Below are 22679 nucleotides of genomic sequence, written 5' to 3' on the forward strand. Positions count from 1 at the left end.
CACTATTTGTCTAAAATTCTCAATGATGCCCAACGAAACTACACAACCACCGAGAAGGAGTTCCAGCAGTTGTTCACTCATTTGAGAAGTTTAGAACCAACCTTATTGGTTCTAGGACAATTGTGTATACCGTCCACTCGGCTCTCAAATATTTGATAGGTAAGAAGGAAGCTAAACCAAGGTTATTAAGATGGGTTTTAGTTCTCCAAGACTTCGATTATGAGATGAGAGACAAGAAGGGAGCCGAGAATTTAGTGGAGGATCACCTTTCAAGGTTGGGCGGTGCAAGGTTTGAAGATGATGGTTTGCCAATAGAGGATGCCCTGAGGGATGATGTGCTATATGTCCTTAAGGTGAAGTCAGAGCCATGGTATGCGGATATTGTGAATTATTTGGCTTGTGGTGCTGTACATTCGGATTTCACTTCACAACAACGTCGAAGACTCAAGCATGCGGCAAAGAGATACATTTGGGATGATCCGATTTTGTTGATGAGAGGGGTCGATGGTTTGTTAAGGAGATGCGTCCCCAATGACGAGGTTCAAAGTGTTCTCCATATGTGCCACTCTTCCCCTTGTGGTGGGCATATGAGTGCTCCAAATACCCCCTCAAAGGTTCTATATTCTATGCTTTTTTGGCCTTCTCTATTAAAAGATGCTTGGATTTTTTAAGACTTGTGATAGATGTCAACGGATGGGGAATATTTCTAAGAGGGATGAAATGCCACAAAACCCCATCCTTGAGCTTGAAGTTTTTGATGTTTGGGCTATAGATTTCATGGGCCCTTTTATTTCTTCACATGGGAACAAGTATATTTTGGTTTCCGTTGACTATGACTCTAAGGGGGCAGAGGTCGTGGCTTCCCCTACGAATGATTCTTTTCAAGAAAGTGATTTTCCCATGATTTGGTGTTCCAAGAGCCATAATTAGTGTTTAGGGGTCACATTTCAAGCACCACACCTTCGTTTGACTTCTTATGGCGTTCCCATATGGCACTTATGTGATTTCCCAAGACGGGCATACTCCATTCAAAGTGAACGGTCACCAGCTCAAGCCCTACTACGAAGGATTCCCAAGTGATTAACTAATTTTTGTGACTCTTCTTGATATGTTTTTCCTTAGCATGATGGTATGGTGTTTAGTGTGTTTTGAAGAGGGGTGTTTGTGCATATTTTGTTGCAAAATAAGTATTCTTTGAAAAAAACCTTGGTGGTTTGTCCGAACTCCCTGAAGGTTCGGTCGAACTTTTTGAAAGGTTTGCCCGAACCTTATTAAGTTCGGTCGCACCTCCTCTGGAACCTAAATTTGAAAACTTTCTACAAGAATTGCAGAAATTAAGGATTCAGAGTAGGTTCGACCAAACCTTGGTTCGCCCAAACAATACTAGTTCGGTCGCACCTCCTCTGCAATCAAAAGTTGTAAAGTTTCTGCCTATTTTGTGAATTCAATGTTAGAGGGTAGGTTCGACCGAACCTTGAGCAAGTTCGGCCGAACTATTTCAAGAGTTCTATTGAACTTACCCAAGGTTCGGCCGAACCTTTGTCGGATTTTTTTTTAAAAAAGTGGGCTGCTGTTTCTTTAAATTCATCATTTCATTCGACCCTCTCTCTATTTTCTCCTCATTCTCACTCTAAATCCCATTGTCATCCCCTCCTACAACCTCAAACCTCCATTAAAATCACTCCAATTTTCTCTTTTTCTCACTTATTTTCCATCATCTACTCAGTTTCTACAATCTCCACCAAAAATTCCACACAAAAATCCCATCTTTTCATTTTTCCCCTATTTCTAGGGTTTGAGTGCTTTGGTGTTTTCGGGTTTCTACTTACTTACAATCAATTGTGGTATGATTTTCATACCTTTTGCAAGTTCATTTCTTCAATTTCTCATAGTTTTACCTTGTTTTGCATGTTTAAATATGAATTGTGGTATTCTTGAAATTGTTGGTAATAGTTTGTCTGATACATGTGGTTCTTTGGATTTACTTGTTGCAATTGATTGGTAATTGATAGTAGAACATGTTGTTATCATGATTATGCATGTATACCTTGGTTTTATTTGATCTCAATGTCTTTGCTTAAAAATGTTGATTTCATGCTAGGGTGTTCATGCTACTATTTGATGATTGAGAAATTCATGAGTTGGATGTTGTTGGAGATTGATTCTTGTTGTTTTTGGTTTGATTTTGATGGTTTGGTGAATGATTATCACGTAATTAGGGGACATAATGGCAAAATTCACCTATACTTTGTTATGACTTACATATGAATATCATAGGATTTCTTGCCCATGCCTTGGTTTAAATGTGTCCATTTATGCGTTGAATTGTATTGTTGTTATCCTCCACATCTATTTCACAACTCAAGGCAACTACTTTCATGCATACACTTTTATAATGGCTAGCTTCTTATGTCATCTCTTATCAAATTGTCCTAATGATAGCTCTTGGTAATTTTGTAGAAACATGGTATTTGGCAAGAGCAAGTCAAAGAGGAAGAGAGTGGGTGAATATTCTTCAACGAGTTTCCCGCCCCCTCCCGGCATAAATGATCATAGCATAATTGCTCCGAATGAGCACTTTTGGGACGTCTACATAACCCTCATTAATCGTCCCATCCGTTCAACGAGGTTCTTTTGTCCTACAACGTTGAAAAAGCTTGGTATCTTGGATGAGGTAGTCCGGCTAGCACAAAATTTTGGATGGGGTGACTTCATCTACCTCCATGCTCACACCTATGAGCGAGTGACATTGGAATTCCTTGCCTCTCTCCGCAAGGAAGTCATAGAGCCGGATTTTAATGATGAGGAACCTCAGCTTATGATACATTTTCGCATGTTTAATGAGGATCACTCCCTTATGATACATATTCGCATCTTCCATTGGCATGCGACTAGGCTAGATCATCCTTGAGAGATGACTTCCACTCACCGCATCCCCTACAACGAGCAAGAAAGGTGCAGGAGCATATCCACCAGGGATAGTTTCCGAACTAACACCTCTAAGGTCAACAACATCATCCACATAGCCATGAGATACTTTGCTCGGCTTCTCCAATATGTTGTGTTCTTCAAAGCAAACCTCGAATCAATGGTTAAGGATGGCGTAGCTTGTCTATTTTTGGCCGAAAACCCTCAGCGCCTCAAGTTCCAATGCTCCTCACCTTCATTCAAATGCTTTTGGATACTCGGGACAACCGTCTTAGTGACGACATTTATATGGGGGGGCATGATCACTATCATTGCCCTTTCCATGAAGAATGGAGCTTACAAGGAACAAATAGAAATGCTCCCCTTTGTGCACCAAACCCGAGCGGAAGTCACCGACAAGTTTCCTCCCTATTCTCTCTCCATTAGTGCTCTCTGTCACAACCGCTTCATCAACTACACCACAAGCAAGCGCAAATTCATCCTCTTAGTGGATAAAGAGGTAGAATGGTGTGTCCTTCCGGACCCCTCTCTCACTACGGTGGACCACTCCACTCCTCTTAAATGAAAAATTCCCCGGCAGCACATCCCCGATGAATTGAGAAGAACTTGAGCCGGGGGTGCAATTCCTCATCCTCCAGCGGTCCACCACCCGGAGCAAACCGTTCCCCCCCTTAGAGGAAGAGGTGAGGCATCTTTCTCTTCTTCCTTTCCTCCTTTTGATATGAATGCCCTCCATAGTACCCTCGAGGATATCCGCCATGATAACCAAGCTTCCATTGAACAATAGGGGTACTTCGGGAGGATGAATTATGATAATCTTGTACAAGCGGGCATCCAAGCGCCCTATGTTAACTACCCCTACCACCCTCCTCTAGAGGGTCCGGTTTCTCATTGGGACCCTTATGACCCTAACAACCCTACCCCCAATGTCTACCCCTATTGGGATGGTCCCATTGACCCTTCTCAACGCATTGGCACCCCACCTTACGATCCTTATCGCCCGGGTAGATGTAATCCGGCCTATGACCCGACATCTACATCAACCCCAAACCCTTTTTATGGTGGTTGGGGTGACCAGAGGTGGCCCTATGATCATTTCAACCAGCATTTCCACCCATTCATGGATACGTACTCCCGGGTTTGATTTTGATAACCCCCCTAGGGAGAAAGAAAATAGGGACCCGAGATGAGGATTCCCTTAGCTTCCCCCCCCCCCCCCCCCGGAATTTCTCGTTTTTAAATTTTGCTCGGGACGTGCAAAAGACTAGTGTGGGGGAGGATGTTCCTTTTGGGTTGGTTGAAGTGTACATAGGAGGGTAGTGTGGTAGGGTAGTGGCTTGTACATGAGGAGGACTATTGAGGATAGTGGCGTTGTTGTAGTTGATGATGTTGTGATTATGATGATGATGATGGTGATGTGATGATGATGATGATGTGATGGTGATGATGGTGATGTTTTTATGATGTTTTTATGATCATTTTTGCTGATTTTTGATGATTCTTGTGCTTTGTGTAGGCGAAGATGCTCCCAAGGAAAAATCCAAAATTCCCGGTTATCCAAATTCCCGACAATCCAAACTTTGTAGATAACTTTTTATTTAATTTTCTTTTTATTTATAAAAATAGTCTTTTTATTTGGTTTCTTACTTTTTCTTGTTTTGTCATAGTTTCTTTTGTTTTGGCTCACTTTTCTTGAAGCTTGAAAGCGGAGAAGAAGGAAGTTTAGGAGCAACACAAGCTCCCTTGGTGAGATTGTATGAATTATCTTGTCTTCCATTTCAAGCGGCGTTTGGTGAGACCTTTCCTCTCTTTTATTTTCTCTTTATTTGAGTGTTTAGTCTTGGTTTAGCTTAGGAAGAAGTTGAATGGTTCGAGGATGTTTGCTTTTGGTTCTATGGAACCTGGGATCGTTGATGTTGTTATCGAACGATCACTTGTATGACGATTGGGATTTAATTGGATTATATTCCTCGTGTGTGAACCTTTTTTATTTCTTCCTCTTTCTTTTGTTTTTTTTTTTCCCTTTTTGTGTTACAAGCATAACTTTGACAAGTTGAAATGATTTTTGTTTTGGAATTTGCTCATTCATTTGGATTTGTGTGCCTTTCATGGTGACGTGTCTTTGAATGCTTATCTTCCTAGTTGATGGGGGTTTGCACGGTTTGAGAATGCTTAGGGTTGAGTTAGACAAATTGTAAGCTAAGGTAGCCTGGTTTAGAACTTTTCAGGACATTTGACCCCTAGTTCACGGGAAAGTGGTAAGATGGAGTTTCTCTCTATAGTGGATAGGATTCCCTCTAGTTAGTATTTGCTTATTTCTTATCCCATGTGAGCGTCATTTGTTCTAGCCTTCATCATTCTTGTGAGCGGCATCTTGGATCCTTAACTATGCATGTCTTAATCTTTGTGTTGGTATCTAGCTCCCGAGATCGTGACCAAACAACTCTAGAGGAGGAAGAGGGCATTTCTTCTCTTTTTTCTTTGTTTTCTTTGTGTTTTATTACAAATTTGGTTTTCATTTTTGCATCCACATACTTGATAACCAATTTGAGCCTTATTTCCCTTTCTTGACTTAGCCATATTAAAATCCTATCGACCTATGTTCTACCGACCCTTGTAGTTAGTGAAGCATTGGCTTGTGAGGTTCGAGTTTGAAAGTGTTGGTTTTGAGCAAGAAAGTTGTGTAAATCGGTTCAAGTAAGGTTATGAAAAGACTATGCAAAAAGTTTGTGAAGAAGGTTGCAACACATGAAAACCAAGTGAAGTTGAAAGAGAAAAATAAAGTGAAAAAGAAAAAAAAAATTGATGAAAAAAATGATTTGAAAAAAATAATATGAAATGATGAAAAAAAAAAGATGAAAGAAATTAAAAGGGATGAAGTAATGTTGTGAGGTTTGTATTGAAGGTTGTAATTTGAGGTTAGATTCAATTCTTAGGTTGTTCTTGAGAGATGGCCACTCTTTTGCTTCACTTAGGATTTGCCACCAAAATTTTCAAATTGATTCTCAACCTTAACCCTTAGCCATGACATTACAACCCTATTTAAGACCTTTGGACTTCGAGGAGCGCGGACAAAGACCGGTGGAGGGAAATAGATTTCCACCCTATGGAGAGAATATGCATAGTTGAGATGTCGGGATGACCTTATGATTCCACACAAAAAATATCTATTTTCGGTTCCCTCGAGGAATCATGAGGAGCTAGCTAGGGGATGACTTGAAACTAGTGGAGAGAACGTGGACCGTCTTGGTTGGGGCTAGGGCGGAGAGTGAAGTCATTAGTTCTCTATGCTTAGCTTAGGTTTGTCTCTTTCAACCCCGAGCATCTTATAACGTGTTTCCCATCATCAAATTGAGAAAGGTGAGTATTCTTTGGTGCATGTCTTTTGGTTCGAGTTCAAATGGAGCATTTTCTACCTAAGTGCTTAAGTGGTTTTTCTTAACCCTTGTCATGTTATGTTTGTTGCGGCTTTCTCATTGTTTTGGTATCCCTTGCTTGATGACTAGCAAGAGGCAAATGTGGGGGAAGTTGATGAGTGACATTTATGCCACGAGTAAGGTTCATTTTGATCATTTGTGGCTTGTTTGCATCCTGTTCTTTGGACTTAGTTCCCTTTCCCTTTATGCATCTTCTTTCCTAGATTAATGATGATGATTAATGAAGGTCTAAGGACACTATTTAAATTGAAAACAGTCCGGATTTGATAAAAAAAGAATCGGAGTTTTAAGAAGAATAAAACACAACAATGTCGCCGCAATATCCCCTGTCGCCACGCGATAGAATCTGTCGCGCCGCGACAAGCCTGTCGTCCGGCGCTGCACGACAGTTTTTGTGGATTTTGCTTTTAAAATATATTTTGATCCAGAAGTCTAAATAAGGTATATAATATGTCGTTAAAAATCTCTTGAAGTCTACTTTCCAACCCAATTAGAATCAGATTAAAATCTTTTGTAGATAAAAATATATTGCCGAAATAGTGGAAGGGTGTCAGTTTTGGATAGAGTTTCATATTTCATTCATATCTTTTTCGTTATAACTTAGATTCAATATTATAATATATCATTGGACAGATAATTTCAATATATTTCCAACCATATAAAATTTGGGTAAAGATTATGACGCACGAACATAATATCTGAACATATTTCATCTCGTACAAAATAATGATTCTTAATAGGAGTAGTTTTATTCAATTTCAAACTCTTTGAAACATAAATATCAATACTAACTCTATTAGGATTTAAGAGAACCTTCTTGATTATTCTAGAAGACTAAAATCAACCCTTATAGCTTTAGGAATGATAATTAATAATAGGCCCTCCTCTAGATCATTGGGCCGTATGTAAGAACCAAATCGGGCTCAATTTAGTATTTTGGCCATAACTTCCTCATTATTCATTGGAATTGGGCTTATAATATATCGTTGGAAAGGTATTTTCAAGCCCCATCCAACTACACTATTATTGGATCCATATCATGGAAAAAACTAAACTGGAATGCACATTTTTCAGAAATAGGGTAAGAAAAGAAATATTTTCAAAAACAGAAAGAAGAAGTATTATATTAAAAACATCCTCATCACTAGACTTTGCACACTTTCACCTCCTTCGATAATCAAATGACATGAAAGGTATTCAGCACTGGGTTTGGTTTTGGGGAGACACAAATGGGTGTCTACAAGGTGTTAGTGTGTTTTTGTTTGGTGATCACTTTGTTTTGACGTTGAGATTTGGCCAATCTTTCTTAACAACTTAGGTGTATCACCAAATTATAAATTTTACGTCTATCCTCAACCTTTTGTCCTTGCATTACAATCCTATAGTTTAAGTCACATGTCGGGGGAGGGCATTATGAGTTAAAGCCTAAGTAGAGGGGATGCATTGTCAAGACGTCGGGTAGCCCAAAATTATCTTTTTTTTCGATTCCTTCGTGGAAATTTTGAGATGCTCACTATGGGAAGATATAAGAATAGTAGGGAGAACGCGGAAAGACCATTTGGGATGAAAGTGGATTGCAAAAACTAGTTTATATGTTTAGCATATTTATGTTTCAATCAACCTCGGGTATCTTAGAACGTGCACTCCTTTACTTGTTTAGAAAGATTTGCATTCATTTGTGCTTGTACATTTGGAAAAGTCCTTTCATGAACATGTGTTTGCTTTTCTTTTCTTTTGATTTCCTTCCCATGCTTTGCCTTATTTATATTATTATGAGAGTTATAGGTTAACCTCTTAGGAAACCTTTACAAGAGCATCACTCGTCCTCTAGGGCGATCTAGGGGTTTAAATGGCTGGTCAGTAACTGATAAAATTGACCGTGATTCCTACAAAAGGGATTTAGTGTAAAACAAAAGGGATTTTGTTTTGCTCGAGCACGAAAAAAAGTTTAGCTTGGGGGAATTTGATGTGTGCCATTTATGGCAGTCTTAGGTTAGGTTTTCTTCATATTTTTATGCTCGTGTTAGTCTTTTATGTCGTGTTTTAAGGGAATAATGCTTGATTTGCGTGTTTGTGTGATAGTTTAAAGAAATGCGTGCTTTTAATGGTTTTCTTATTATTTTATTTATTTCTCGTCTATTTCTCTCGTTTCTCCGTTAATTTGACTTCTTTTGTAGGTGTGTTGAGTTCCATAAGATTTAATCATCAAGGAGGGGGCTCAAGTACATTCAAGAGAGTTAACGAAGCCAAGTTTGGAAAGCCAACCATGCAAGTCAAGCCAACCAAGGAAGCTTCGCAAGCAGTACTGCCTTGAAGTTGCCGCGAGCAACCGCACTAAAGAAGCAAAGCAGCAACTGCCAAGCCCCGAGCAGCATCCACGCACCAAGGCGGCACCACCAAACACTCGCACGCTGGCCGCAGGCGCAGGTTCGCAGGTCGCGGGCACGGGGGGATGTGCATCAAAAGCAGCCAAATCCGACCAAGAACTTACCAAGGGCTGGCCGAGGGCACCCAGCGGGCATGGGCCTAGCCCTGCGGTAACAGGTTTTGCCGCGGGCATGGCTTCCCTCGTACTCTGTTCTCATCCCCGGGGCGCGAATTTCTTGGTTTTATTCGCATTTTTGTTTCTTTTCTTTGTTTGTTTATATATTGTACGACCTTCTATATTCTTCATACATAAAATTCTTTAGATTATAATAGTTTCTCTCTCCTCTAAGAAGGATTAGGGTAGATTAGGAGTTCCTCTCTCTATATTAGGAATAGTTTTAAAGAGAGAAAGTGAGAAATTTCAATGGTTATTGAGAAATTGAAGATACCAGGGTGAAAATTGTGTTGAAGATCTTCTCTATAATCAATGAGCATTCTTAACTCTATCTCACCTTATTGCTTTGTTTAATTCATGTTTGTTTTGTTTAATTTTGATGTTTGGTTCTTGATAGTGTAATTGTTCTTGATATATTGTTGATTCTTGATTTCTATAGTTGTTATTTGATAGATGATGTTTCTTGAATAGTTGTATGATGAAACTTGTAAGATTGAGTAATTGTGATTAATTTGGGAATTGTGTTGATTGATTGTTGAGATTAAAGCGATTAATGAAGGTTTGCATGTGTGTAATTTGATTAGGCCTTGAGAATTATACTAGATTACATTGTAATTGCTAATGACACAAACAATTGATTTAGGAATTGCAATTATTGATTAGTTTTGATTGTGATTCTCTTAGTTTGTTATTCATAGTGAATCCTAGCTTAAGAATAAGGAGATAGCTCTTTAATTCCAATTGATTTCTCTTATCATTAGTCTTCACAACCTTTGATTGGCATGATCTTTCCAAGTTGTTGCAATTGAAATGATTACTTGTTGATTCCCGTTCCTAGTGTTTTATTTCCTTGGTTATTTGTTTTGTTAGTTGTTAGTATTCTCTCTTACCTTCGTCTTGGTCCTAGCTTAGGCGCCCAAATCAAAAGCATTTGAATATTACCGTTCCTTTGGGTTCGACCCTTGACTTCCCTCTATACTCGTATTTAGGTTTGTTAAGTGTTTATAGATTAAGTTTGACTGAGGGAAGATTAGATAACGACCTAGTTTTCCACTCGTCACCCATACATAATGTCTAGCCTCCTTCTTGAGCTTCTTTCTCCGATTCTTGGAAAATGAAAGAGGAAACTCCCCACAAGAAAGATAGTTAACCAAATTGGCAAACCATGGGAGTTCCTTCACATCTATAGCATACAAAGAATCGTGTAACATTTTATCTTCAATGGGAGACCGATCATCTTAAACTTTAAAATCCTCAAGTCTAGATAGATGATCCGCTACAACATTCTCCGCTCCTTTTTTATCTCTAATCTAAAGGTTAAAAGTTTGAAGCTCTAACACCTAACGAATTAGCCTTGACTTTAATTCCTTCTTCCAAAAAGATATTTTAGAGCCGCATGATCGGTGAACACAATTGTTTTGGACCCAAACAAATAGCAACGAAATTTTTCAAAGGAATGACAATAGCCAAGAACTCTTTCTCCTTTGTAGTGTAATTCCTTTGAGAGCCATTAAGAGTTTTTGACATATAATAAATGACATGAAGCTTTTTATCAACTCTTTTACCTAAAACACCCCCAATGGCCGTGTCATTTGCATCACACATCACCTCAAAGGGAAAATCCCATCTAGGGGCTTTGACAATGGGAGTAGAAATCAAAGCTTTCTTCAACTTGTTGAAAGCTTCCAAAAACTTATCATCAAACACAAACTCCACATCCTTTTGAAGAAGATCATTGAGAGGCCTTGATATGAGAGAAAAATCCTTTATGAATCATCTATAGAACCTGGCCTGCCCTAGAAATGATCTCACACCGTTCACATTAACCAGAGGTGGCAACTTTTCAATAACCTCAATCTTTACCTTGTTTACCTCTATGCCTTTGTGAGAAATTTTGTGCCCATGGACTATGCCTTCTTCAACCACAAAATGGCACTTTTCCCAATTCGACACCAAGTTCACCTTCTCACACCTTGCCAAGCACTTTTCAAGATTTTCAAGGTATGCCTCAAAGAAAATTCCACTTATGGAAAAGTCATCCGTAATAACCTCCATCTCCTCCTACATCATGTCTCCAAAGATACTCATCAAACACCGTTGGAAAGTTGCGGGAGCATTGAAAAGGCCGAACGGCATTCTCCTATAAGCAAAGGTACCATAGGGACAAGTAAAAGTAGTTTTTCCTTGGTCATCGGTGTGAATATAAATTTTGAAAAACCCCGAGTAACCATCAAGGAAACAATAGTACTTGTGCCTCTTTAGTCTTTCAAGCATTTGATCAATGAAAGGAAGGTAGAAGTGATCTTTCTTGGTGGCTGTGTTTAGACGTTTATAGTCTATATACATTCGCTAACCCGTGACAGTCCTTGTCGGAATAAGCTCACCTTTTTTCATTCTTGACGACAGTCATGCCCCACTTCTTTGGAACGACATGAACGGGTGAGACCCAACAAGAGCTTGAGATGGGGGATATGATTCATGCATCTAAAAGCTTAGTAATCTCTTTCTTCACTACCTCTCCCATTTGGGGATGTAATTTTCGTAGTCGCTCAATAGAAAGAAGAGCGCCCTCCTCAAGGGTTATGTGGTGTGTACTTTAAGCGTTGCTTATACCTTTAAGGTCCTCAATGGTATATCCCAAAGCACCTTGTGACAAGGGAATAAACGCGTCGTCAATTGTCTATTCCTAGATCAAATACAATTTATACAACCTAAACAAACCTAATACGAGTATAAGGTAAGCATAGGGGTCAAACCACAGGGAACGAATAAACACCACCAAATGTTATCGACAATTAAGCTAGTCTAGAATAGGAGATAAATAAACTAAAGTCTAAAGATGCTAAAACAAGAAATAAAACACTTAGAGAAATGGTTTAGGTATAGGATTCACTTGAACATAAACAAAGGCATAGAAATTGAATTATTATGAACTAAACATGCTCGAATATCGAAGTAAAAGATCCAATCTAGCCGTCATCCGGGGTCAATTGGCTTCTCCTAACATAGCCTCTATGTTTCCACATTAGAACCATATACTAGAAGGTACTATTAAATAACAATCGATAATAATGAACCCTAGCTAAGTCAACTTCTGTTCCTTGTTAGCAAAGATTCACCTTTAATCAACCAACAATGTGCACTAGCAAGAAGATTAAAGAATATCAAGCATATAAAGACTTTAATCACAAATAAATCAATTCTAAACCCTAGAATATGCTCAAAATCCAACTACACTACAACCATCCCCTTAATGGGGGAATTATTCACTAATTATGCTAGCAACAAGATTAATTAAAAAATAATCAAGAATCAACATGATTAACAAGCAATACCAACAACTAAAATAATAATCAAAAGAAAGCAATAAAAATAGAGGAGAGAGAGTTAGAGATTCTCATGGATTGAATGTGAAAATATACAAGCAATATGATCAATCTTCCTCTTTAATATCCAAGCTCAACAATGGTGAAACCCTTAGTTTCTCTCTAAACTATTCTAATCCTAAGCTAAACCTAGAGAGAAAAGATCTCCTAAAAACTAATTAAGAAAAATAGAATAATTGATAATTGTTTTCCTTTATCTAATTACCCTAAAATTGGGTATTTATACTAAGCTAAGAATACTAAGTAAATAATAGAAAAGAAAATAAAGTAAAAAGGAAAAATAAAGAAAGAAACTAATTATAAAAATTAAAAGAAAGAAATAAGAAAAGGGAAAGGAAAAGAAATAAAATGAAAGAAAAAGGAAAAATAAAACCCCCAAAATCCCAAAAACATCAGACCCTTTTCTTTTCTTCCTTGATTTCTTGGCTGCTCTGAACTCCATCACCACCGTATCACACCATCATCAACGGACATCATCGAGCATCATCTTCAATCTTCAATCTCAACCGTTTGATCTAATTAAATATCATGTGCATAACTCGTGAAATCTTCCGATCGAACCATGGTTTGGTGTGGCCAAACTACGGGGTTGGTTCAGCCAAACCATGGGTATGTTCGACCACCCCTCTTCAATTTAGAAAACTTTGAAAGTTTCTAACTGGCACTTTAACCAAAATCCTATGCGGTTTGCCCGAACATGATTTATTTCCTATTTGCTCTGAGTTTGGGCGCTTGATTGAAGGGTTGAGTAATTACGGTTGATTGCTTGGCTAAGGTTGCGGGATGTACGGTGGTGATTGGAGGCAGCAGCGGTGGCTGATTGTGGGTTGGGATACGAGTGGTCAGGTGTTGATTGGAGATGCGGGGTTGGGCTGATTGTTGACAGTGGTGCAGGTGGTTTGTGATAGTTGGTAGATGCGGTGAAGGGTTACCGTAAATTGGTGGTCATATTGATGAAATCGGGTGGTCTCGGTTGCAGCTCGTGTTGGTGAGGTGAATTGTGATTGGAGGCTATTTGTGGCTGTAAATTTGTGTGGTGATGTAGATGGTTGCTGCGCCATGGGTGTGGCGTGCTGTTGCTGCGGGTTTGGTGAAGGGTGAGCTGTGGTTGTGAGATGTGGGGGTCTGATTGTTGTTGTGTGAGGTGGTGAGAGTAGGGTGATACTCCTTGGTGTAATGGAGGTGAGCGGTGTTGTGAGGGGGCGCAACATCTCGGTGAAGGATAAGGTGAATAGAGAGGGAGTGTGTGGAGTAGGATAGGAGATGGTGGGAGGTAAGCTGGTAGTGCAGGCTGCTCTTGAAGGGGAGAGAATTATATTGAACCTCGAACCTTGACTATCACCTACACATCAAACCAATATTAAAAATGGGAAAACGAGAAATAAATTAAAATAAAATAAACTACGAAAATAAACTAAAACGAACAAAATTATATAAAACTTGTAATACCCCGTATTTTTATACGTATTTTATTTAAAATATTTATTTTATAAGGGTATTTAAATAATTTTAGTATTTTAATTATGATGTTTTAATTATTTATCCCATGTAAGTTGGGAATATTTTATTAAAGGAAAGTTTGTTTAATTAATTATATAATAGAAGTTGGGGTTTTATTTTAAGAAATTATGATTTTAACAAGTTTTAGTAGGGAAGGGATTAGGAAAAACTAAAGGAGGAAAGTTTAGGGTAAAAGGGGTGATAGAGAAGGGGTATAAATATCCTTCTTATGAGGCAATTCAACTTTGCCTAGAGTGGAGAAAACCCAAGGTAAACTTCTCTCCCTTTTCTCTTTATTTTCTTCTTTCTTTTTCTTTTTCTCTCTCCTTCCCTTCCCCTTCTTGTTGCGCACCACCACCGCCGACCACCAGCACCATCCGGCAACAGCGGCGACCACCGGCGCTAGCAGCAGCCGGCAGTGGCGCCGGCCTGCCACTAGTAGAAAAATTGCAATGGGCAGCCCCCGTATGGCACCGGTTCAGGCCAAACCAGTGGCCAAAACCGATCTAGAAATGGGCGGGATTGTAGAACAAGAGAAAAGGCACCGGTTTGGCCTGAACCGGTGCCAAATGAACCGGTGCCTAATTCAAAAAAAAAAAAAAACCGCCTTTTTCCTTCTTCCTTCTCTTTCTCTTTCATTCATTTTTGCTGCTTCAATTTACTGTTCTATTCGTTCTCTTCACTGTTCTATTCCCAAAACCCCTCACCTCACCTACGAAACCCCTCACCTTTTTAGTTTAGCAATTTTGAATAAATAAAATTAAAAAAAATTAGAGATTAGTAAACTTTTTAGTTTAACAATTTTTAATAAAAATGAATTTTGAACAAATTAAAGTAGTGAATACACAGTTTAGCAATTGTTAGTTCGATGAATGATGTGTTTTAGCTTAGAAATAAATTAGTGAATTGACATGTTATGAGAAGTACATACATAATATTTAACCTAATTTTTGTTTTTTTGTTTTTTGTTTTTTTAATATATAGATTCATATATGAATTGAAGCACGAGTTTAATTAGCTTCAGGACTACATATTGAGCTCAAGTGGGTAGTTGCTATATTGGTATGATTTATAAACTTTACTTAGCTATATTTCTTTCTATTTATCCATTTAATAACAGTTTATTCTTGAAATTACAACTTGTATTGTTTAATTGCAAATAAATACAACAATATATAGAATACTTGCATCATCATATGCCTAGATACCCGTTCAAGGCTTTTTCATTAGAAGAAAGTCTTGAATAGTCTCCTGTTGGGACTGTTCTTGAATGTGTACTCTCACTTATGTGGTGAATGTATGTTTTCTTTTCGATTTTAAGGAACATCTTGGCTTACCATTTCCTCACTATGTTCTCTGGGTACATATGTGGGTAATTAATTATCTACATCGTTTACTTGGAGAACTAGGTGGAAATGCTGCCGGATTTTCCTTAAAATTGGAAAGTTGACATACATTCACTAGTGAGAGTAGACATTCAAGGATGGGTTAGGTTGGAGTGATAAGGACCCTTTGGAAACATGCATTTTTTCACTATATGAAGGGTATATTCACATTTTGTATTTGAATTTGATTTACATAAAATATGTAGCACTTACACATTATAAATTATATGTTGCTATATATGTTTAGAGACAATTTACTAAATGGAGAAGGATCGTGGTTGGATGTATGGTAGACGCGATACATTGGAGTTTTGGAATGGGGTTCAAGAGTTTTGCGAGAGGGCTTTAGGTTATCAACGCAAACTGGGAGGCAAAGGCCTTTATTGTCCTTGTGTTGATTGTAATAATGTGAATGTGGTCGATAGTGTTGAAATCATTAGAGATCATGTATTATGTCGTGGGTTTAGGCAATTATACCATGTGCGGATTTGGCACGGAGAAAGTGGAGAGTACAGTGGGGATCTTGATCGGAATGATGTGCGTGTTAGAAGCAATGAGATTCATGTGGACGAGGAATACGAGAATGATGAGTACATTGTTGATAATGGTGAGGATGGAGCTGATGATAATCAGGCGGATGATGTCGAGGATGAACAAGTGGATGAGATGTTGCATGGTGTTAAAGGTGAAGTGTTTGAGTTATTATCGGAGGCTTCCAAAAAGCCTTTGTATCCCAGGTGCAAAACATACTCCAAACTATCGGCCGTGCTAACACTTTTCAACATTAAGTCGAAGCATGGGTGGACAGACCTCAGTTTTACTTCTTTGTTGACCGCATTAAGTGATATGTTGCCTGATGGGAATGAAATTCCTAAGTCTTACTATTACGCAAAGAAGCTCATGTGTCCCTTTGGTTTGGAGTATAAGAAGATACATGCATGTCCTAATGACTGTATTTTGTATCGAAATGAGTATGAACAACTGCAGGAGTGTCCACGATGCAAGCGGTCGCGGTACAAGCGCATGAGTTGCAATCCTGGCACGGAGGGACCTCCTGCTAAGGTGTTGTGGTATCTTCCCATTATTCCAAGGTTTAAGCGTCTGTTCTCAATACCAAAAGACGCTAAAAACTTGAGGTGGCATTCACAGGGAAGAAAGAAAAACAGAATGCTGAAACATCTAGCTGACTCTCCACAGTGGAAGAACATTGATTTGAAGTTTGAGGAATTTGGTAATGAAATCAGAAATTTAAGGCTTGGATTGTGCACGGACGGGATGAATCCATTAGGCACTCTTAGTACCCAACACAGCACATGGCCGGTACTTTTAGTGATTTATAATTTGCCTCCTTGGCTGTGCATGAAACATAAGTATGTAATGCTTTCATTGCTAATAACTGGTCCTAAGCAACCTTGAAACGACATAGATGTTTACCTTGCGCCGCTTATTGACAACTTGAGAAAGATGTGGGACGAAAGGGTTTCCGTTTTCGATACTCATCAGAACGAGATGTTCACATTCCGTGCAGCCCTTATGTGGACCATGAATGACTTCCCTGCATATGGCAACTTGTGTGGGTACAAGGTCAAAGGGAAAAAAGCATGCCCCGTATGAATTGATGACACATCAAGCGTATACCTGACTCATTCTCACAAAGATTTCTACCTACGGACTCGAAGGTTCCTTAGGCGTGATCACCTGTACCGTAGGCAGAAAAAGGCTTTCGATGGAACCGTGGAAGAGGATACTGCGCCTAGACCATTGACTGGTGCTGAGATTAGTGCTTGGGTGAAAGGGATACGAACAGTGTTTGGAAAATAAGAAAAAACTGTGGTCTAAGCTGCTCTGTTTAAGAAAGAATCAATCTTTTGGAAGCTTCCGTACTGGAGAGAACATGACGTTAGGCATTGTCTTGATGTGATGCATATAGAGAAGAATATGCGTGATGCTTTTTTAGGGACGCTTATGAATATCCCAGGCAAAACAAAGGACGGAAAGGGTGCACGGTTAGATTTGAGAGAGATGGGGATTCGTCCAGAATTGTGGCCTCAAGAAAAGGTTAGAAAGGGGAAGGAGCCGGGAATAGAAGATGAAAATGTTTCGAAAAAAGGGAAGGCACTACTACAAAAAGCGTGCTTTTTCGACGCTTTTAAACCTTATTTTCGACACAAAAAAGCGTCGTAAAAATATTTCTCGATGCTACTAAAAAGCGTCGAAAATAAGTGAGTCGAGAATTTTTTTTGGACATAAAAAAGCGTCGAGAATCTCGACGCTTTTCTATGTCCAAACAAATATACGAAGCGTCGAATTTGCAGTAGTTGGCGCACTTATTCGACTTTACCGACGCTTTTTTGTGTCTAAAATCCTTAGATTGGTGACACTCTTGTGTCTAGAGTTTCAAATATTTGATGTTCAATATTTTGGCGACGCTTTTTTCTTTCATTGTTTTTTATGTTAGGGACACTTTTTCTTGTCCATATTCTTTAAAAAAGAAACCAAAAATATATTTACCAAAAATCATGCGTCTAAAAAAAATTACCAAAAAACGTATTTCATACTGAAAATATAACCAAAATATGTATATAAACCTAAAAATTGGGGCAAACTTTTTTTTATTTAATAGAATTATAATATAGTACATGTACAAAATCTCATAGTAATGAGTTTTCTATTACAACAGATATAACTCCAGCTTATACTTCATTCGTGACTAGTTATAGAGGAACAAATCTGCTCATTTCTTCCAAAAAAATCTTCAATCAATCTCCAATTAGCTGATCCTTAATATGCTTGCAAGAGGGCGTAAAGCAAAGTTTGAGATGAATGGAGGACGAAGGAAAAACCTTTATAACTAAATGATGCCCCATAATATAGGCCAGGATGGTGGGAGATTACATCCGAGGATAGCAAAATTTAGAGGAAGCAACTGCCCTTGAAGGTTGCGTGATGCCAAAAAAAAAGAAGTAAAATTATCAACAGACTTGTACCTATAATCCTCAAACAAAAGTAACTGCAGCAGGGAAGGATTATAGCGACTAATTCCTTCCTGAACATTCTCCCCCGTATTCAGTCATGAACATTCTTCACGAACACACACACAAGATAGGACACAAACACGGCCATGAAGATTATTGGGCCAGCAACTCAGCCAGTAATGGAAGGCAGTAGCAAATATGCAAAAACGCCACAACGCGTGCAACAGTAACATCATACAATAATAGCAGCAACATCAAACAAGAACAAAAACAGAACGAACAACAATTAACAACAAAAGCAACAACACATACGTACCTGCAACAAGCTATTGCCAAGTCACCTGCCATGAGGCTGCAAAAGGCTAGCAAGACCCATTTCATGTATTGGTTCTTACACAAGAATTTTTAATTACTATCTAAATAAATATCAACTCATGAACAAAAAAAATTGTAAGCCACTAAATCACTGATCGAGCATCGAGTAATCCTCTTATTTCATAGTTGATAATAGTAGTCTTCAACTCAGTTCTTAACTTAACAAAAAGAGTATGTAAAGAGATGTACACGTTGACCAAGCATCATTTTTTTTTGTTTAGCACTGAGAAAGTATCAGAGTATGTAAAGCTTTCTTATAACCAACAATTTAGCTAAACATTATAACTTTCTACATAATAAGACTAATAACCAACCTTAAAAGTATCAATTTCAAACAGAAAAAGTTCTGAATAAAAAAAAATGTAACTTGTGTTCCTGTTGTCCTCTAAATGCAACAATAATAGCATTTAGATCCTTAGCAACCCCAACATATTCCTGCATTAGACAGAATAATGATATTAGAGAGAAGTGAGGAACTGACAAAAATTCTGTGAAGCATATAGGATAGATAAAGATGTGACTACGCACCTGCAAGCAATGCTGGACATCAACAATAAGCTCTATGATTTCAAATCCCTATTAACAGGAAACGATTTCTAATTAAGAAATATACATACCTAAACATAATGCCCACTAGAGATAATCTGAGAAAATAAAACATGTAAACAGAAATTTAATAATAGTAAGTCAAGAACCTTTGTCATTCCATTACATCTTGAGCAAGTCCAGGTAAATAGTTCAGTCAAGTCTGACTCATACACCTGTGAACAACAAAAAATTAGAATCCATCTACAGATTAGCCATAAAATGCTACCTCAACAGCATTACGAAATCAACTCAACAGCAAAAGCAAAACACAGCCCAAAATTACCAAAAGTTCACAATAATAGGAATATAGGGAGCAATGGACCAAGCAAGTAATCCAAATTAAACAAGCAGCATATATAGTTAAAACAAAAGCAATATTTGACCAAAACTAATGCAAATCAATATCACAGTAATAGTGCCCACTTGAGATTATGATGAAGATTCAGACAATCCACCTCAAGAATAAGGTGTTGCAAAAATTAGATCACCAATAATAAATTATGTCTAGGGCATTCATACAATTATGTCGACTAATTGACAATTATAATCAATAATCAAAAATCAACCGAAAGAAGTCCCAAATTCGACAAAATCAACTAAAATTCATGTCAGAAACAAGAACATAACTTCAACACACACCAATTTGGTTCTTATACCTCTTTAAGGCAAGCCAAAACCGCTTCCCTCTTCGATGCCTCGTCATCGCTTTCATACAAACTAGACTCAACCAAAATCTGAAATTCCAATCCATTCACCTTAAATCACCATCTAATATAACACAGTCAGAGTTCTATTCTTCTGATAAAAATTCACTGCCCACAAAACTAATTAACCAAATTGGTAACTAAATGATCTCTATCTACACCCAATCACCATAATTATAAACAAACAACACAAATTTATACAAAAACAAACTAACTACTAAAAAAAACATGAAACATAAAGTAATGAAGTAATAGAAATCTGAAATCAAATTTAGGATACATAAATTCAACACAATGTAGACCCATTTAAACCCAATTCAAAATTAATCAAATCAAAATGTTAAGAAGAACAAATACCCAAGAAAAATTAGAATAAAAAAATGAGGTTACCTTGGGTAAAACGAGCAACAAGCTTAACATCAAGATTACCTTCAATCTTTCGAGCTTCTTTTCAGAGCTCTTCCCACCTAGATTCCTACAACTCCATACTCAGATCCGACATCCTACCCACCTGACCCGATTAGCACAACCCACCAGACTAAAGAAACCTTGAAATTTTTATTGTTCAATCAATTAAACCCATCATCAGACCATACATTGGTAACATTATGGAAAAAAAGCTTTGAAAACAATCAAAAAACCCAATTTCAAATAAAAAAGGAAAAAAAAAACCAAAAACAAAAGATACGCCTTAATGTTGTCGGCACAGAGATGAGGAAAAAATTGATTAAAATTAGATAGATCTGATTATATAATTGATGTATCTTAATTTGAAATGATTTAGAGAGACAAAGATCTAAACTTATATTTATTTACCTCATTTAAAAATAGAATTAGAGAGGGACGCCGGACAAAGATCTAACTTTAAAACTGATGTAGCACGCTTAGAAATTGATTTAAGAGGGGCGAAGATCTGAATTTGTATTTGATTCAAAGAGGAGCGAAGATCTGAGTTTGCAATTCATGGTTCCACTAGCCTCTTTGTAGAATTATGAATGTAGGTGAGAAGAATAGTTAGGGTTGATAACTGAGTGGTAAAGGGTTGGTTTTTTTTCTTTTTTCCTAAATTTTGAAATCGTGTGAGTTGAATTCACGTGTTAGTCACGTGCAAGAGTTTCTCGACGCTTTTTTCTGCCGAAAACTGATTTCGACGCTAAAAAGCGTCGGTAAAACACGCATAGTAAATTTAAGAGATGACGCTACTTGTCTAGCGTCGAAGGCCCAGCGTCGAGAAAGTACTCTTTTTGTAGTAGTGAGGAGAAGAGCAAGGGAAAGGCCAAAGATGCGTCAAAGAAGAAAGTTAAGGGTAAAGGGAAGGATGAAAAGAATTATTTACCCCCGGCTTGCTATACATTGTCAAGGGTAGAGAAACGTATGTTTTGTGCATGTCTGTACGGCATTAAGGTTCCATCAGGGTACTCATCTAACATGAAAAGATTTGTAACCTTAAATGGAGAATTGAAGCTGACAAGTATGAAATCCCATGATTGTCACATTATGATGCAAGTATTCCTACCGATTGCAATCTGTGGTATTCTACCGAAACACGTGAGGGAAGCGATTACAAGCCTTTGTTCGTTTTTCAATACAATTTGTAGCAAAGTTCTTGATCCTTGTACATTAGATGCTTTGCAAGCAGATGTGGTTGTGACTTTGTGAAAATTTGAGATTTATTTCCCACCCTCATTTTTTGACATAATGGTTCATCTGGTTCTTCATATGGTGCGTGAGATTAAGTTGTGCGGTCCAGTGTTCATGAGGTGGTGCTACCCTTTTGAAAGACACATGGGTACATTACAAGATAAAGTACGGAACCGGGCTCACCCTGAAGGAAGTATGATGAAAGGGACCGTGGGTGAGGAGATAGGTAACTTTGTGGCGGACTACATAGCCCTTGCTCAACCTATTGGTCTTCCTACTTCTGGACATGAAGGTAGACTTGATGGTCATGGCACAATTGGGTCGAAACGAATGTCACCAGACCGAGATCAGCTCTTACAAGCACATCTTTATGTGTTGCACCATGTTTCCGATGTGCACCCATATTTAGACGAGCACATGGCTAGTTTGCGTGACGAATTTCCATCCAAAGGTGAAAGGGCACTTATGCAGTTGCATAATAAGAGGTTTGTTGATTGGTTTTGTGATCGAGTAATTAGTGGATTGAATGATACTAATGTGACCGATACAATACGGTGGCTTGCGTACGGTCCTAGGGATGATGTCCGTTCATTTGAGGGATATGACATCAATGGGTACACTTTTTTGACCGAAGGTCATGATTTGAAATCTTCCTCCACCGAAAACAGTGGTGTAACTCTTTTGGCATCGTCAAGGGAGTTTGCAAGTGCTAAGGATAAATCACCTGTCGATGCAGAGTTGTCATACTATGGTCGAATTCAAGAAATATGGGAGCTTGATTATTGTGACTTCACGGTTGCTCTTTTCAAGTGTAAGTGGGTTGATAATATCAGGCGTAACGTCAAATATGAGGACTTTACTTTTGTAGATCTTGGCCACTTGAATGATAGTGCGGAACCATTTATCCTTGCTTCTCAAGCTAAGCTAGTTTTCTACGTAACTGACCCAATGGATTCAAAATGGTCTATAGTGCTAGCTGACAAAAGAAGAATCCTAGGCATTGGAGATGTTGAGGATGAGGAAGAATATGATGCATTTGATGATTCAGCACCTTTCACTGTACCTAGACCTGTTGTACTAAATGACATAGACAACAAAGCAGGTTATATGCGATCAGACCACAACAAAGAAATTTCAGAATGAGGTAGTTTGATTAAAAGTTAGTAATGGTTTCATTGCAAATATAGTTTAGTTATCATGTATATAGGAGCATAAGTA

At 38.2% G+C, this 22679-nt stretch overlaps 1 protein-coding gene across 2 annotated transcripts; it reads right to left on the reverse strand.

Moving 5' to 3' along the window:
• Positions 1 to 17882: 17882 nt before the first annotated feature.
• On the reverse strand, positions 17883 to 20930 carry LOC145559699 (uncharacterized). 2 transcript variants are annotated; one of them, XM_081621055.1, is made up of 6 exons: positions 20637 to 20930; positions 20211 to 20368; positions 19773 to 19850; positions 19224 to 19289; positions 19057 to 19104; positions 17883 to 18963 (listed from the first exon to the last, which is right to left on the reverse strand). In XM_081621055.1, the coding sequence occupies exons 2-6, from the start codon at positions 20238 to 20240 to the stop codon at positions 18859 to 18861; spliced, it is 327 nt and encodes a 108-aa protein (XP_081477181.1). In that variant the 5' UTR covers positions 20241 to 20368; positions 20637 to 20930; the 3' UTR covers positions 17883 to 18858. The 2 variants fall into 2 exon arrangements, with proteins under 2 accessions (XP_081477181.1, XP_081477179.1); XM_081621053.1 differs by having other exon boundaries at positions 20211 to 20930.
• Positions 20931 to 22679: the final 1749 nt, after the last annotated feature.

This window comes from Chenopodium album, chromosome 9 (assembly GCF_948465745.1).
Source record: "Chenopodium album chromosome 9, dcCheAlbu1.1, whole genome shotgun sequence".
NCBI lineage: Eukaryota > Viridiplantae > Streptophyta > Magnoliopsida > Caryophyllales > Amaranthaceae > Chenopodium > Chenopodium album.

What these genes read in the sequence shown, in the direction of transcription:
- LOC145559699 (XM_081621055.1), bottom strand. Translation starts at nt 20,240, where the DNA reads ATGTTAAGCTTGTTGCTCGTTTTACCCAAG. An exon ending in TGTTGCTCGTTTTACCCAAG is followed by an intron (nt 19,851 to 20,210) that starts GTAACCTCATTT and finishes TTGGAATTTCAG; the next exon opens with ATTTTGGTTGAGTCTAGTTT. An exon ending in TTTTGGCTTGCCTTAAAGAG is followed by an intron (nt 19,290 to 19,772) that starts GTATAAGAACCA and finishes TGTTGTTCACAG; the next exon opens with GTGTATGAGTCAGACTTGAC.